The following is a 14,380-nucleotide window of genomic DNA, read 5'->3' on the forward strand; positions in this document are numbered from 1 at the left end:
AATATGTCAGGCCAAATATCCCATAAAACACCTAGATCTGGCCCACTGTGCAAAAATCTAGTTTGGACGTCCTACAGACGTGATCTGGACCGACAGACTCAATATAGACATGATCTGCACTTCCATGCGACGTTGACTGTTTGCAGGGGGTATTTCTGACTTCAGGAAGGGAATAGGACAGTAAGGGCTACAGTCAAGAACACTTCTGAAGCTGCTGATTTGAATTTGTCGCAACCTGCCTTTGACTGAGGTCAGAAGCATTTCACAGACACTGATCTGTGCCCGAAAGGTGTGAAACTCTTCCATGTCTGACTTTGTCCTGCGTGCAGGTGTCTGATCTGAAGGTGGTTGTGGACAAGAAGGACGTGATGTTGGCTCAGTCGGTGCAAGGGGCTGAAAAGGGTGAAAAGGGGGGAAAAGGTGAACCTGGACAGAGAGGACCATCTGGTGTCGATGTAAGTCTGATGCTCTAAAACCAAACAGCACTGTCAGTGTTTTTATGATTTGTTATTTACCTTAGCAGGCAGCAACATTAGCACCTTAGAGGTGTGGAGAGAGTGGTTATTGACTTTGGTGCGGTGCATTTTGATGTAGTTCATTTTCCCTCTCAGACTATCAAACTGTGTGTAAAGGAATACTTGACCAAGCAAACCCGTTCCTAAAGCTCTGCAACACATTTTTACTAATGATAAAAAGATGTTTTAACCTTTGGGCTCAATCTGGCTGTCAGATTCAATGGTTTTTAGATTTGCGTTGAGTACAAATGAAGCACTTTTCCCTACAACCACTCAGCGATTACTATATCAGAGGTATTATGGTGTTTGGTGTCTGAAGGAAGCCGCTATCTTGGGTGAGCTGGGAGATAAAGACCTGTAATCCTCCACTCCACCTCAGGGTAGAGAACAGACTACAGTGAGTAGAAGGCAAACAGTTTTTTCTGTTTCTAAAGCTGGCATTAAAGCTGGGAAATGTAGTTTACAATTTTTAAAGTAACTTAAAAAAGCTTAAATTTGACTTTCTGACCCTGTTCTATGAAATAAAGTAGTTAATTTTGCACTGTTTAAATTTCCCCTGGCCTCTACAGCAGCATGAAGAATTTACGTAAGCCTAGAGCGTTGACCAATACAGCTGCATGTCCACAAGAGGGAGCTGTTAATAAGAATGTGCCCCAGTCCTAAACAGCTACGTAGTGGCACAGATGCCTCGCTCAGCTAGCACACTAATAGGTTTGGGCATCGTTTGATTTTGAATGATTCTGATTCCAATTTCGATTCCGGTTCCTATCGATTCCCGATTCCGATTCTTTAAAGACATGACATGTTTTACATGAGCCAGTTAACCACAGGTCCTACTTGATGAAATAATCTTAACTTCAACATGAATTTTAATTCTATGAACAACAACATCACCTTAATTTAGACAAATCATGTTTTGGAGAAAAAAAGAAAAAGACTTGCAGCACAACCAGTGTGTTTGTTTCTGACCACAACCAAAGTCTGGAAGAAGCCTCTGGGATGAGAGGCTAAATGTCTCCAACATATCCAGAAGCGTCCAGCTGTTTTCAGCTAAAACTCTCAGGATGATCATGTCCAGGATGACTGAGAACTACACCTCCATGCTGCAGCAGCATTCAGTCAGAACAGGAAGAGAAACTTAAATGTAGCTGCTGTCAGTAACAATCTAACAGATTTTAAACATTAAAACTCTCAACAGAACTAGTTCAAAAAGGAAAAAAAATGTTCACAACTTTGTGTGCGGTTTATTATTATTATTATTATTATTATTATTATTATTATTATTTACTGTGGCAGAAGCTGGTGTGGTCCACCACAGAGAAGCTTCTCTAGCATGATGATTTTAATTATTCTACAGGTTATTGTTCAGCCTTCTGACGCTCACATGTCTGACTGCTGACGCTTCGTGTGTTTTTATTTCTGCAGTGAGACAAACTCACCTCACACCGTCCAGAGTTTGCTCTTTAAAGCTTCTATTAAATCCACCGTGTTGACATATTTAACAAGTGGTTTCTCTGTTCCAACACACTTGATCCAGTGACTGAGTCACCTGTGCTCATCAGGCTCTGCAGAAGCCTGTTAATCACCTGCTGATTGAAATCAGGTGTGTTGAAGCAGAGTTAAAACCAAAATGTGCTGGATACGGTCCTCCAGGCCCAGAATTGAATAGCCCTGATCTAGGCCAACCGCAGTATTGTCACAACGCTTAATGGAAGGTTACCCCGGGGACAGTGAGCCAAAATCGGATTGCCCTTTTTGGGCAATGAGGTTTCTGGCTTTCTGGCTTCTGCTTCTCAAAAAATGTCCAAGTCCAGGAGCTTAGTACCAGGCATGATGTGCAGCAGTGCAGGCTGCATGTGTTGCACAACTCTGGGCAGAACCAGGAGGACATGCAACTACAAAAATGCATAGATCCAGGCTGGAATTATCAGCCTTTATGGCTACTTGTGAGTGCTCGAAATCAGGACCATGAGGAGAAGCAGCCCAGGATGGATAAAGAACCAGGTGGGAATTAACGTTCCTGGGCACACAGTCTCAGTCAAAACTGTGATGAGGAGTGAATCAGGAATGAATTGCTGACAGGATTCATCTTCAAATGTACATTTCCAGCTGCTAGCTTAGCTTGTCTGGCGGCTAACGCGGTTTCCTCGTGAACGAGCATTGCACGCACTCTCACAGAGTGGTACTGGCTTGAACCTTTTCAAAATAAACATAATTACTACCTTCACATGCAATGGCAGCAAAACATACTAGGTTCAGTCATATGTTTGGAGATGAAAAAACTGGGTGTAGATTTTAAAAACGGTTTACTCTTAAAGGGACTTTACAGAGTTTTGAATTTTTATGCTTGCGATTGCCCCTCAGGCGTAACAACAGCTTCAATAGTAGGCTTGTGCATGAGGCGTGCATGCTGTACGTGCACACTCCTTAACGAAAATAACAGCTGAGACAGTCCCGTGTGTGTGTGGCCCGGAGGACAGAGGACAGGAGAACGCGCAGCTAATTAATTAAATAATTTGGTTCTGTACCTTTCTCTTCAGCACAGCCGACAAAGGTTTATGATGGGTCAGTCCGTCAGCTTCACAGAGCTTCCCATCCCTTGCATGAAAAATTGTTCCAAAATGAAAGTTGAACCCACATCTTTTTTATCTGTGAATTCAATGCCGTTCGGCGAGTCTCAAATAAAAATTTGGGCATCTTACTGTAAAAAAAAAAACCCATTAATGTAAAAAATAAACTCTAAATAAATTATGGTCGCATCCAGAATTGAACCTGGATCTTCAGCACGAGAGTCTGACGCTTACCAGATGAGCTAAAGCACCAGTAACATCCATTGTATCTGTAACATTTATATCCTTGAAGACAGCTGAAACAACGTTCAAAACGGTTCGGAGCGAAAATGGCTATTTTGTTGCTAATTTGCAGGAAATATCTAGAAGAAAGTAGCCAAAGGTCCTCAGAGATGTAGCTAGGTTCATCACTAGGCGTAAGGAACAGCGACAAAGTCGCTGAGCTGGCACTACCTCACTCTCTGCTGTTAAAGCTACTGATTGAAAATGCTACGGGTGATGCCTGAGCGTGAACGCGCATGAAGCAGCCTGCTCGACCCGAGCAGCTCTCTTTTTCTGTGATTTTACAGAAAAACAGACAATCACAGTAAAAATGCCAGGGCTGATTCTACAGGACCAGGGCATTGCAGGAGAATGTATGAAGAAGAAATTTATTATTTCTTTACATGTTTTGGCTGTCAAACTTCCATAATGCCCCTTTAACAAAAAATTATGTAATGTGTCATGGTCGGTGTCGGCGTGAAATGTACCCCGAGTCTAAAGTCAAAAACAGAAAATGAAGATCAAATTAAAGCACTTTTTTCTGTCGTGGATGGCATCAGGGTGTTCGTGGTGTTCCCGGAGAGAGAGGAACCAAAGGAGAACAAGGGGAGCGAGGACCGATGGGACTGACCGGGCCTCCAGGTAGAGCCATTGGTGAACGAGGACCAGAGGGATCCCCGGGGCCTGCGGGAGAGCCTGGAAAACCAGGAATACCTGGTGTTCCTGGAAGAGCAGGGGAGCTGGGGGAGGCTGGAAGACCTGGAGAGAAGGTGATGAAGAGTGTTTGGGTACTATGACGGTTTTCTCATTTACTAAACATGGCTGCTTGTGTAATGTGTGTGTTCCAGGGAGACCGAGGAGAGAAAGGTGACAAAGGGAACGCTGTAAGTAAAGTCAGACATGCTTATGTGTATTTTACACTTTTTACTCTCAGCTGAAAAGTTCTTGTGTTCCTCAGGGTCCAGTCGGATTAGTAGGACAAGCTGGGCCTCGAGGTGAAAAGGTGAAGTCCCTCTAGCTTTGATGTTTCATGTGACATTAAGCTTGTGATGTTGTATTTAGTCAGAAAAGAAAAAAAACCAACTGCATTTACCTGTACAGGGAGCTCCTGGTGAGTCGGTTCTGCTCGGTACCCCTGGAGTCAGAGGCCCAGCAGGTGAGAAGGGAGAGCCTGGTGCTTCAGGACCACCAGGAACCAAAGGAGACCGGGTACGATTTACTCAAAATGTCAAATGCACCTTTGCCGCTTGTTTTTTTGCTGTGATTATCTTTATAAACGTGTTCTCCAGGGTTTTGTGGGACTTCGTGGTGAAAAAGGAGACAGAGGGAGCGCTGGAGAAAAAGGACGTGACGGCTCAATGGTGAGAAGGTCCTCGGAACAGATTACAGGACGGTCAAGTGGAAAAAACTACTTAGCATGGTTAAAATGATGAATGTGTTTTGTTCTGCTGAGAGCTAGATACAAGGAAGTATGACTATGCTTTAAGTTAACCTTTGAAAAGTAGCTGTGTACTGAAGCTCCGCTACTCTTGATATTTTCAGAGTGATACTCTTTTCATGAGGGTTGTAGGTGAGTGGGCCGAGCCTTTGTAAGGGACGGGGGAAAGGAGAACCTATTATTTCTAACTGGAAAAGGTCTCAGAGAATCATTTTCATGTGGGACAGGAGCTAAACCTCATTTCAACTTTTTCTCCTTTGGCTGTTGCTGACACAGACTTTATTAGACACTGTTCCTTTAATCTTTTGTTGCAAAACACTCTTATCTATCCACTAGATACCAGGTCATAGACTGCATATAAGCCCACTTCCACACACACACTCATGTTACTGGATGCACACAGATTTTTAAAGGGATACTTAGAACTTTTTCATACTTTTAAATAATTTTCTTGAGTCAGTATGTGCTAAAATGACCCTTTACAGGGTTACTGAAAGACCACCCAGCCTCTATCGCCCACTGTGGCCAGAATGTTGCACTTGCAACTACGAATACTCCATCGATTAATCAAATCTTCTATTTGACGACTTTTCAAGTGAAACAACACTATGGTCTGCTGCTAAAAATATGAAAATAATACAGCAACATTATTAAATGCTCAGTAATATATATCAAATTGGTGTTCCATCTTTCCCAGCTGATATTTATAGTTAATCATTATTTTATAGAATAAAATTACGGGTTGGCAACATAGTTCAGTCCAAATGGTATTCAAATGTAAAAGTGTTTGTGAATTACATGCTACATCAGCTTGCCTTAATTCTGCTGCAGTGTGTGGAGCAGAGTTGTAGCAACAACCAGACTCCAGGTAGCTGCAGCGGCTCTGCCCCACATCACTGCAGACACCCACTCATAAATGGGATGGTGGGCATTTTTCATCTGCTTGTGGAGTTAAGTCATTCACAACCATCACGTTTTGTCTGAACCACACCTGCTGGTGAAAATGCCACCAGCTAGCTTAGCATTAGCAATCCTGCTCATGTCCTCAGTCTTGATCCCAAACTTGGGACCGTTTCTGCCTTTTTCAATGGTTTCTGTCTTTGCTGGTTTCTCTATTTTCCTCCACAGTTCCTAGATTTCCATGCAGTACGCCAGTTATATGTGTTCAGACTGTGGAGTGCACATTTAACGAAGCTTCGAATCAGTAAAAAACTTAATCAAGGAATGTAATGGATCAAACCATTTGAATCATTAGATGATTTGTTTGGAACATTACAGTTGCCAGTCGGCTCTGTTGGGACTTAGACAAAATTGAGTTAACCTTGGAGCTGCAGCTGGCTTCAACACATTTCTTGCATGTTTTAGATCATGAACACCGCTGACAGAGGTGGAAAGAGTACTAAAATTTCCTACTTAAGTACGAGTACCAATACTTTGATAATTTTTTACTCAATTACAAGTAAAAGTACTTGCCTACATTTTTACTCAAGTAAAAGTAAAAAGTATCGTAAACAAAATGTACTCAAAGTAAAAGTTACTTAGTTACAATTTTGTCAGCTTAAGGATGGCTACCTCTAAGTAGTGCTAAATCACAACGCCAGTTCACAATTCGCTCATGTGTGTGTGCGCACACACACACACACACTCAAACACGCACAGCTTGAAGGAGGGATTTCTATCCAATCAGTGAGAACAGGACGTGCACATTGATTGGAAGAGGTTTTTCTACGGTTGTTTCAATTGTGATTAAAATTATTCTTTATTTTGAGAAAAAAAATATTTTTTTAGATGCCATCAGTATGTGAGGTATTTCAATGTCCTCATGACAAAACTCTAACATGAGACTGTGCTCTAACCTGTCACATAACAAGCTAAATGCAGTCAAACATTTCAGATGGACCGTATGACAGCTGCTAACGTTGGCCCTGCCCTGCTTTACCTCTACATTACAGTACCTTTATCCATGTCCATCCTAGACCTCCTCTCTGACCTTCATGCTTATTTAGAGCAGCTTATTTTTAAAGTTAAAGTTCATCCTTGGTAGTGGGTTCACTCACTCATTTAACCCTTCACCACTGAAACCAGTTTGTTCATTCCAATCCTCCTAAATCAGGGGTGTCAAAGATGCGGCCCGTGGGCCGGATCCGGCCCGCAAGCTGGTTTAATCCGGCCCGCGAGATGGTTGTGTAAACTTTATTTTCATACTTTACAATGTAGACTGAAAATAAACATATCTTTGTGGGCAAGTTTTCCCTGTAATGAGTATAAATAAAACAAAGCTGCACTCAAGGCTCACACAAGAACTTGAATCACATCCTGAAGTTGGCCGCCACTCAGGATGTGACTTCTGATGTTGATGTGCTGATGAAAGCTAAAAGATGTAAAAGTAAAATGAGTCAAATATACTTTAAGTGCTGCATGAAACTGATCTTGCAATGTGATCTGTAAGCTCTTTGAATCACTAAGGAATGTTTATTTATTGATTTTTTTTTTCAAATTTTCAAGTACACTTCAGGTGTTGTACTTGTACTACACTGTCCTCAAGCTCCAGCCTTGTTTTATATTGATTGAATTAAAACAAAGAAAACAATCTGAAGTTTTTTATTTATTTACCGGTCCGGCCCACCTGGGACTAGATTTCCCTCAATGTGGCCCCTGAGCTAAAATGAGTTTGACACTCCTGTCCTAAATAGTCCTCCAATCATCCAACTGGAATCCTTCCAGGTGTTACTAGAACTAACGGCGTCTCGTCACCAGCGTGAGCCTCCAAACTGTGAAGGTTGGACTCCAAACATGAACTTTAAATTCATGCATTTATCTCCTCTTGTAACACTTTAACATGTTTTAAAAGGCTTATATCATGATAAGTTACACCTCCCAGACCAAAGATAAGAACATTATCGTAGACACTATTAAGACGTCATTATTTATGAAATATGAGTTATTTTCCTGAGCCATTACTGCAGCCAAGATATAAGATGCATGGATTTGATGAAACCACACTTTCTCATGCAGTTCTATATGCGTAACACACACACACGCACGCACATGCACACACAAGCGCGCGCGCACACATGCACACACTGCAGCATGTTAGAATAATTTGAATGACTAATTTAACTACATTGAACTGCTTTAGTAATAATTTAATCTCTTATTCTGGTGTAAAATAAAGAAACAAGCTAAATCATCACATATCTGTGGCATCAAGAAGCATATTCTGAGTTCAAACACAGGGATGGAGCACAATGTTTACACCTGAACAGTATCAGGATGTTTTAACTCACGGAGGCCTGCAGGTCTTCTGTTTTATGAGCAAAGCGCTGATAATCCGCTTGTTATCAGCGCTAAACGTAATTTTGCCGCTGCCATGCGGAGCGGTAGAGAAACACATTTCAAACACGGAACCGAGTCCGGCTACCGAACCGAGCAGAATTCTGATGACGTCACACCGGTGCGCGAAGGTGCGGGTTCCAACCCACAGGAGAGGAGGGAGAGCGGAGGTAAACAGCGAGTTGATCGACTGATGTCTTTGAGCTAAAGTGTACACCCCCACGGTTTAGACGTGGCGCTCATGCAGGTGTCTCTTTCCGTTCCGACGCTGCTACACGTAATATTTTTAATTTATTAAGCCTATAATTTATTTTTACTCAGTAACGGATATCATTTAAAATGTAGCGAATTACAATTATTTTTTAAAAACTTACTCAAGTAAAAGTAAAAGTACAGCTTTTAAAAACGACTTAAAAAGTATAAATATACAAAAAAGCTACTCAATTACAGTAACGTGAGTAAATGTAATTCGTTACTTTCAACCTCTGACCGCTGATTTGTTTAATTTAATGATGAATCACTCCGCTAGACGTGTCAGCTGTTAAATTGACATGTTAAAAAGAGATAGGTTTTGGTTTCGCTTCTACAAACAGACACTAGGGAGTGCTAATAGCAAGCAAAACTGCCTAGTATCCCTTTGATGTATTAAATTCCACATTTGCTGCTGACAACTCAGTTTGCTGCATTTGTGAGACTTATAAAATGATTTCTGTCCCTCCACTTTTTACTTTCACTCATTTTACTTCAGGAGGGGATTCATGTAGCTGTTAGTTAGCAGGCTAGCGCAGTGCTAACGTGGCTCCTCAGGAGAGTTAAAATGTCTAGTTTTGTGGTATTTTAACCAGACATCAAAGGCAGTACAACAGCTACTTGTAATGTGTGCATACTGAGTATTTAACATGGTGAATACCACAGAGCTGCACGATACTCTCTTTTGGCTTTTCCTTGGTGTCACTAAAGTGAGCCGCTGGTCTCAATTAAGTCCTAGTTTGACCCTACCTGTCCTAGTTCACTGCAGCAATTTGGACAAAAACACGGGGCCAACCATCTGTAACAGAAACGCTAATAAACAAAGAGGAATTGAGGACGGACTGCAAAACTTTGGGCATTGCGGTTTCCTGCAGCACCTGATGCACTCGCAGTATTTCCAGGTGTTGTGCAAAGAAAAGTGAGCTTGCTGGCCATGGCGCCGCATGCTTGCTCTATCATGAGAATGTGCATTGTTCAATATAGCCGCAAGTTCATGTAAACAATTAAAAATTTGAGCAAGGAATCTTTTATATTTATTCATTATATATATTTTTTTTAATTAATGTACTTCCTAAACTGGTGATATCTCATTCGTTTCAACCAGATGTATGAAGTATATATACTGTCTGTTATTGCATTCATTGATTTCTTTTATGATTAAAATGCTCAGAAGTAGGATACTATCATCAAATTATACCTAATCTCTCTTTAATCAATCAGCCTAAGTAAAATCACAGTAAATATCACAGATTCTCTTTTCTGACTCAATACAAAAAATGTTTCTTTTACAATCATCCATCCATCATCACTTATTCCTCTGCAGGATCACAAGGAGCTGGTGTCTAACTCCAGTAGCCATGGGTGGGAGGTGGGGAACACTCTGGACAGCTCTCCCGCCCATCACGGGGGCACTCAGAGACAAACAACCAGACTCCAATTAACCTGGCATGCATGTTTTTGGTCTGTAGGAAGTAAAAATATTCATGCGCACAAGGGGAGAACTTGCAAAGTCTGTGCCGAAAGGCCAAAGCTGGGATTTGAACCAGCAACCTTCTTCCTGCAAGACAACAGTTGCAACACAACGCAGCTCTCACGAGAAAATATCATTAAACTGTAATTATATGGTGCTCAGCTATGGAAAGCTAAACCTTAACATCAAATATCAGCAAAGTTGAAGCTGAATGATATCTAGCAATCAGCAGGGATGATGTCTCGGTCTACAAAGTTTTAAGATTTTTTCTAAATCTTGCTTCAGTCCAGAGATGAAATCAACTGGCATTTTACCTAAAACGAATAAGGAGATTGAGGGATATCCTGGAAGGATCTTTTATCTTTGCGTGATAAAACACATCCTCTGATAGGGAGGCCACTGCCAGAAAAATAGAGGGTACTTTGTGTTTGTGGTTGCTGGCCTGTGAGCAATACGGTTCAAACGGTTTATCCCAAACAAAGCTGGATTTTATTGTTTTGTATATTTAATTTTTAATCTCAGTGAAAAGGCAATGTTAATTAAAGAACACTGTTTTAATGGATGTGTAATTATTAGCTGTGTTGTTGTGACATCTATCAGATATGGTTCAACCTGGTTTGTAATTTCAGGGAGAAGCAGGAGAACCGGGAAAACCTGGTCAGGACGGGAAGCCTGTGAGTGGACGACATCTTGAAAGACGCATTTGTATAGAGAATTCTGCACAGTCCCATTAGCATTAAAAACATTGTACATTATTAAATTTCCTCACTGTGCAGTGAACATGTTTCATCTTAAATGGTAAGAAAATATCCACTTGTGATGACCTTTTGGTAGTCTTATGCAGGTCCCATCATAGGACACTTAAGTTTAGTCATAAACCTAAAGGAACATTATTTTGAGCTGTGAAAGCCCAAACATTGTTTGGAAGTCCTGCGTTTCCTGATGAATTGTGTGGTTGTATAAACAGTAAAAAGGAGACGTGAGATGTTAAATACTTCCTCACAGTTTTTATTTTCCCTCCTGTCACGTTGGAGCAGGGCTCAGCAGGGCTCTCTGGTCCTCGAGGCCATCCAGTGAGTAACTTATAACCCAGTCTGCTTTTAGGCTTGATTGGCAGACTTAAACTGGGTTGGCTGCAAGCACAAAGCAATCGGAACTCTTTCCCCCCCTTTTTGTGCCGAGGCTTTATTGATCCTTTTGCAGCTGTGCAGCTAACACCCCACTCTCTCTCTCCCCCTGTGTGTGTCTCATATGTGCCCATTTCTGTGTTTCTCCTCAATTTCAATGCTTTTCTCCTCCCATCTGTCCCCCCACCTCCCTTTCATCTTCCTTCCTTTGACTTTCATCCTCTCCAGGGCTTGCCTGGGTTCCCAGGAGTTCTAGGCAGACCGGTAGGTTCTCTGCTGCTGGCTGGCATGCTTTAGCTCTGCAGGAGGGAGGGTTTGGAAGAACACGTGCCTGTTGTATCAGATACAAGTGAGCGTGGACCAAAGTCATTGAGACGCCCGTGAGCTATTGCTTAAGACATCAAGTGTAGTTTAACAAAGGCAGAAGAAGCTATCATCAGGATGCACACTCTAATGTAAACTCGGGGGCAAATTTAGCTGCTTTAATCCTAATTCATTTGCATTGGAAAACATAATCCGGCAGCCGGGATAAAAGTCAGACTTCCATCATAGAAAATGTGCCCAAAGCATTTGTGTCAAACTCAGGAGTTGGAATCTGAGGTAGAAATTCAAGATCATTTTATAAACATGACTAATTTGTTGGAGGAAAGAGTCAGAAAACATCCTGAGGTGGAGCCCTCACCAGATTCCAGTGTGTACTGGTGTGTGTCAATCCGTCTTTGTGTGTGTGTGTGTGTGTGTGTGCAGGTGGGCATGGGGAGGCTTGGGTGGGACACAGTTGAGTCTGCTTATAGTGCCTGCTGCTCTGCCTGGTGTCTATGTGCTTTATCTTATGTAAAGGCTTCTTATTGCTGACTGTTTAAAATGTCCACAGGTTGTGTCTTGTTTAGTCTGTGTGTGAAACTAGTTGTTACGTTTGTCTATAGGCACACAAATGTAGTATACTCTGTATTTTAAAGTGCTAAACTTAGCCTTAACATATATACATCAATATGTTATTGATAAGAATTGTTGCACATTTTGGGAAAATTTTACCTTCTCTCTTATTGAAATATGCAAGAAAAATCGCACCTCAAATGGAAGTAGAATGCAGTGCAGAAAAGACAGAATGCGGTGAATTCTGCAGCGTTCTGTATGTGTAGTGGGGCAAAAAGTATGTATATTTAGTCAGCCTCCAGTTGTGCAAGTTTTCCCAAGTAAAAAGATGAGAGGCCTGTAATTTTCATCATAGGTATACGTCAACTATGAGACAAAATGGAAAAAATAAAAAAATCCAGAAAATCACATTGTTCTGATTTTTAAAGAATGACACCTGTTGGAACTTGTTATTAGTATCAAAGACACCTGTCCATCACCTCCAACGTCACACTCCAAACTCCAAACTATGGCCAAGACCAAAATACTGTCAAAGGACACCAGAAACAAGATAGTGGACCTGCACCAGGCTGGGACGACTGAATCTGCAAAAGGTAAGCAGACTGGTGTGAAACTGTGGGAGGAATTGGAATACATACAAGACCACTGATAATCTCCCTCGATCAGGGGCTTCACACAAGATCTCACCCCGTGGGGTCAAAATGGTGACAAGAACAGTGAGCAAAAGCCCCAGGCCTTCACGGGGGACCTAGTGAATGACCTGCAGAGAGCTGGGACCAAAGTTGCAAAGGCTACCATCAGTTACACACTACGGCGCCAGGTACTCAAATCCTGCAGTACCAGATGTGTCCCCCTGCTTAAGCCAGTACATGTGCAGGTCCGTCTGAAGTTTGCTAGAAAGCATTTGGATGATCCAGAAGAGGACTAGGAGAATGTCCTATAGTCAGATGAAACCACAATGGAACATTTTGGTAAAAACTCTACTTGTTGTGTTTGGAGGAGAAAGAATGCCGAGTTGCATCCAAAGTGCACCATACCTACTATAAAGCATGGGGGTGGAAGCATCATGCTTTGGGGTTGTTTTTCTGCAAAGGGACAAGGATGACTGATCCGGTCAAAGGAAAGAATGAATGAGGCCATGTATCATCAGATTTTGAGTGAAAACTTCCTTCCATCAGCAAGGGCACTGAAGATGAAACATGACTAGGCCTTTCAGCATGATAAATATCCCAAACACATCACCTGGGTAACAAAGGAATGGCTTCATAAGAAGCATCCCAATGTACTAGAGTGGCCTAGCCGTTCTCCAGATCTCAACCCCATAGAAAATCTTTGGAGGGAGTTGACAGTCTGTGTTGCCTAGCGACAGCCCCAACACATCACTGCTCTAGAGGAGATCTGCATGGAAGAATGGGCCAAAATACCTGCAGCAGTGTGTGAAAACCTCGTGAAGACTTACAGAAAAAATTTGACCTCTGTCATTGCCAACAAAGGGTATATAACAAAGTATTGAGATGGTCTTTCGTTACTGACGAAAAACATACTTTCCACCATAATTTGCGAAACAATTCTTTAAATATCAGACAGTGTGATTTTCTGGATTCTTTTTTCATTTTGTCTCTCACAGTTGAGGTACACCTATGATGAAAATTACAGACCGCTCTCATCTTTTTAAGTGGGAGAACATGCACCACTGGAGGCTGACTAAACATGTTTTTGCCCCACTGTGTGTGTGTATGTGCTTCTTAAAATCCAATGTCTAAGATTGACTGAGGCTTAACTAAATGACAGATGAGTGTTTTTCTCTAAACTTTCAGGAAGGAAGCTGATTTATTTTCCCAAAATGTTCCTTTAACACGTAGCCTGTGTGCAGATTCCATTTAAACCTCTTTATGACATGACTGCATTTGCCATGACTCACAGGGAAACCCAGGAGAGCCGGGCATGAGGGGGCCAACTGTAAGTACAACATGCATGTAATAAAAGCTTGTCATCAGTAGCGATTAGATGTCTAATTGTTTTCTTTATAACTAGGGTCCCATGGGCCCTAACGGTCTGCCAGGTCCACCAGGTGTGAAGGTGTGTTAACTGCATTTTGTTTACTTTTTGTGTTTTTTGCTCATCGATAAAATTAAAAGCATCTTTTGTTACAGGGTATTCAAGGAGAACCAGGAGTTGGTGTACAGGTAAAAAAAAACTGTCTTTTAATCCTTAAATCTAATCATGTAGCAGTCCAGAGCTATTAGAGCTGTTAGAGTCACGAATAATTTAGTTTTTGACTTCCTTTCTGCTCTCTGCAGGGCCCCCCCGGTGCTCAGGGGAGCACAGGTCTGCCAGGACCCCCGGGTCCTCCTGGAGCTGTAGTACGTGTTCCCCCTGTTGTCAACTCCTTTCACATCCTTTCATGGCGTTCACTGAACCTTCTTGGTATGAAATCAAATATGTAGCTATATGGTGCTGTATTTATTTCTCCCTACAGGGTCCACAGGGGCCCCCAGGGCTACCGGGGCAGGTGGTGAGTATTTCATTTTATTCTGGCT

The 14,380-nt window shown here is 41.9% G+C and overlaps 1 protein-coding gene across 1 annotated transcript in view; it reads left to right on the plus strand.

Moving 5' to 3' along the window:
- col7a1 (collagen, type VII, alpha 1) overlaps positions 1 to 14,380 on the plus strand; it is a 103,787-nt gene that overhangs the window by 45,669 nt on the left and 43,738 nt on the right. Inside the window, exons 73-85 of the mRNA XM_070549245.1 lie at positions 330 to 455; positions 3,907 to 4,116; positions 4,195 to 4,230; positions 4,305 to 4,349; positions 4,448 to 4,555; positions 4,636 to 4,707; positions 10,467 to 10,511; positions 10,875 to 10,910; positions 13,764 to 13,799; positions 13,875 to 13,919; positions 13,994 to 14,026; positions 14,141 to 14,203; positions 14,320 to 14,355. Of these exons, the coding sequence (XP_070405346.1) occupies positions 330 to 455; positions 3,907 to 4,116; positions 4,195 to 4,230; positions 4,305 to 4,349; positions 4,448 to 4,555; positions 4,636 to 4,707; positions 10,467 to 10,511; positions 10,875 to 10,910; positions 13,764 to 13,799; positions 13,875 to 13,919; positions 13,994 to 14,026; positions 14,141 to 14,203; positions 14,320 to 14,355 (891 nt within the window). The remainder of the gene's footprint in view (positions 1 to 329; positions 456 to 3,906; positions 4,117 to 4,194; positions 4,231 to 4,304; positions 4,350 to 4,447; positions 4,556 to 4,635; positions 4,708 to 10,466; positions 10,512 to 10,874; positions 10,911 to 13,763; positions 13,800 to 13,874; positions 13,920 to 13,993; positions 14,027 to 14,140; positions 14,204 to 14,319; positions 14,356 to 14,380) is intronic.

Source organism: Nothobranchius furzeri, chromosome 3 (assembly GCF_043380555.1).
Source record: "Nothobranchius furzeri strain GRZ-AD chromosome 3, NfurGRZ-RIMD1, whole genome shotgun sequence".
In the NCBI taxonomy this organism is placed as follows: domain Eukaryota; kingdom Metazoa; phylum Chordata; class Actinopteri; order Cyprinodontiformes; family Nothobranchiidae; genus Nothobranchius; species Nothobranchius furzeri.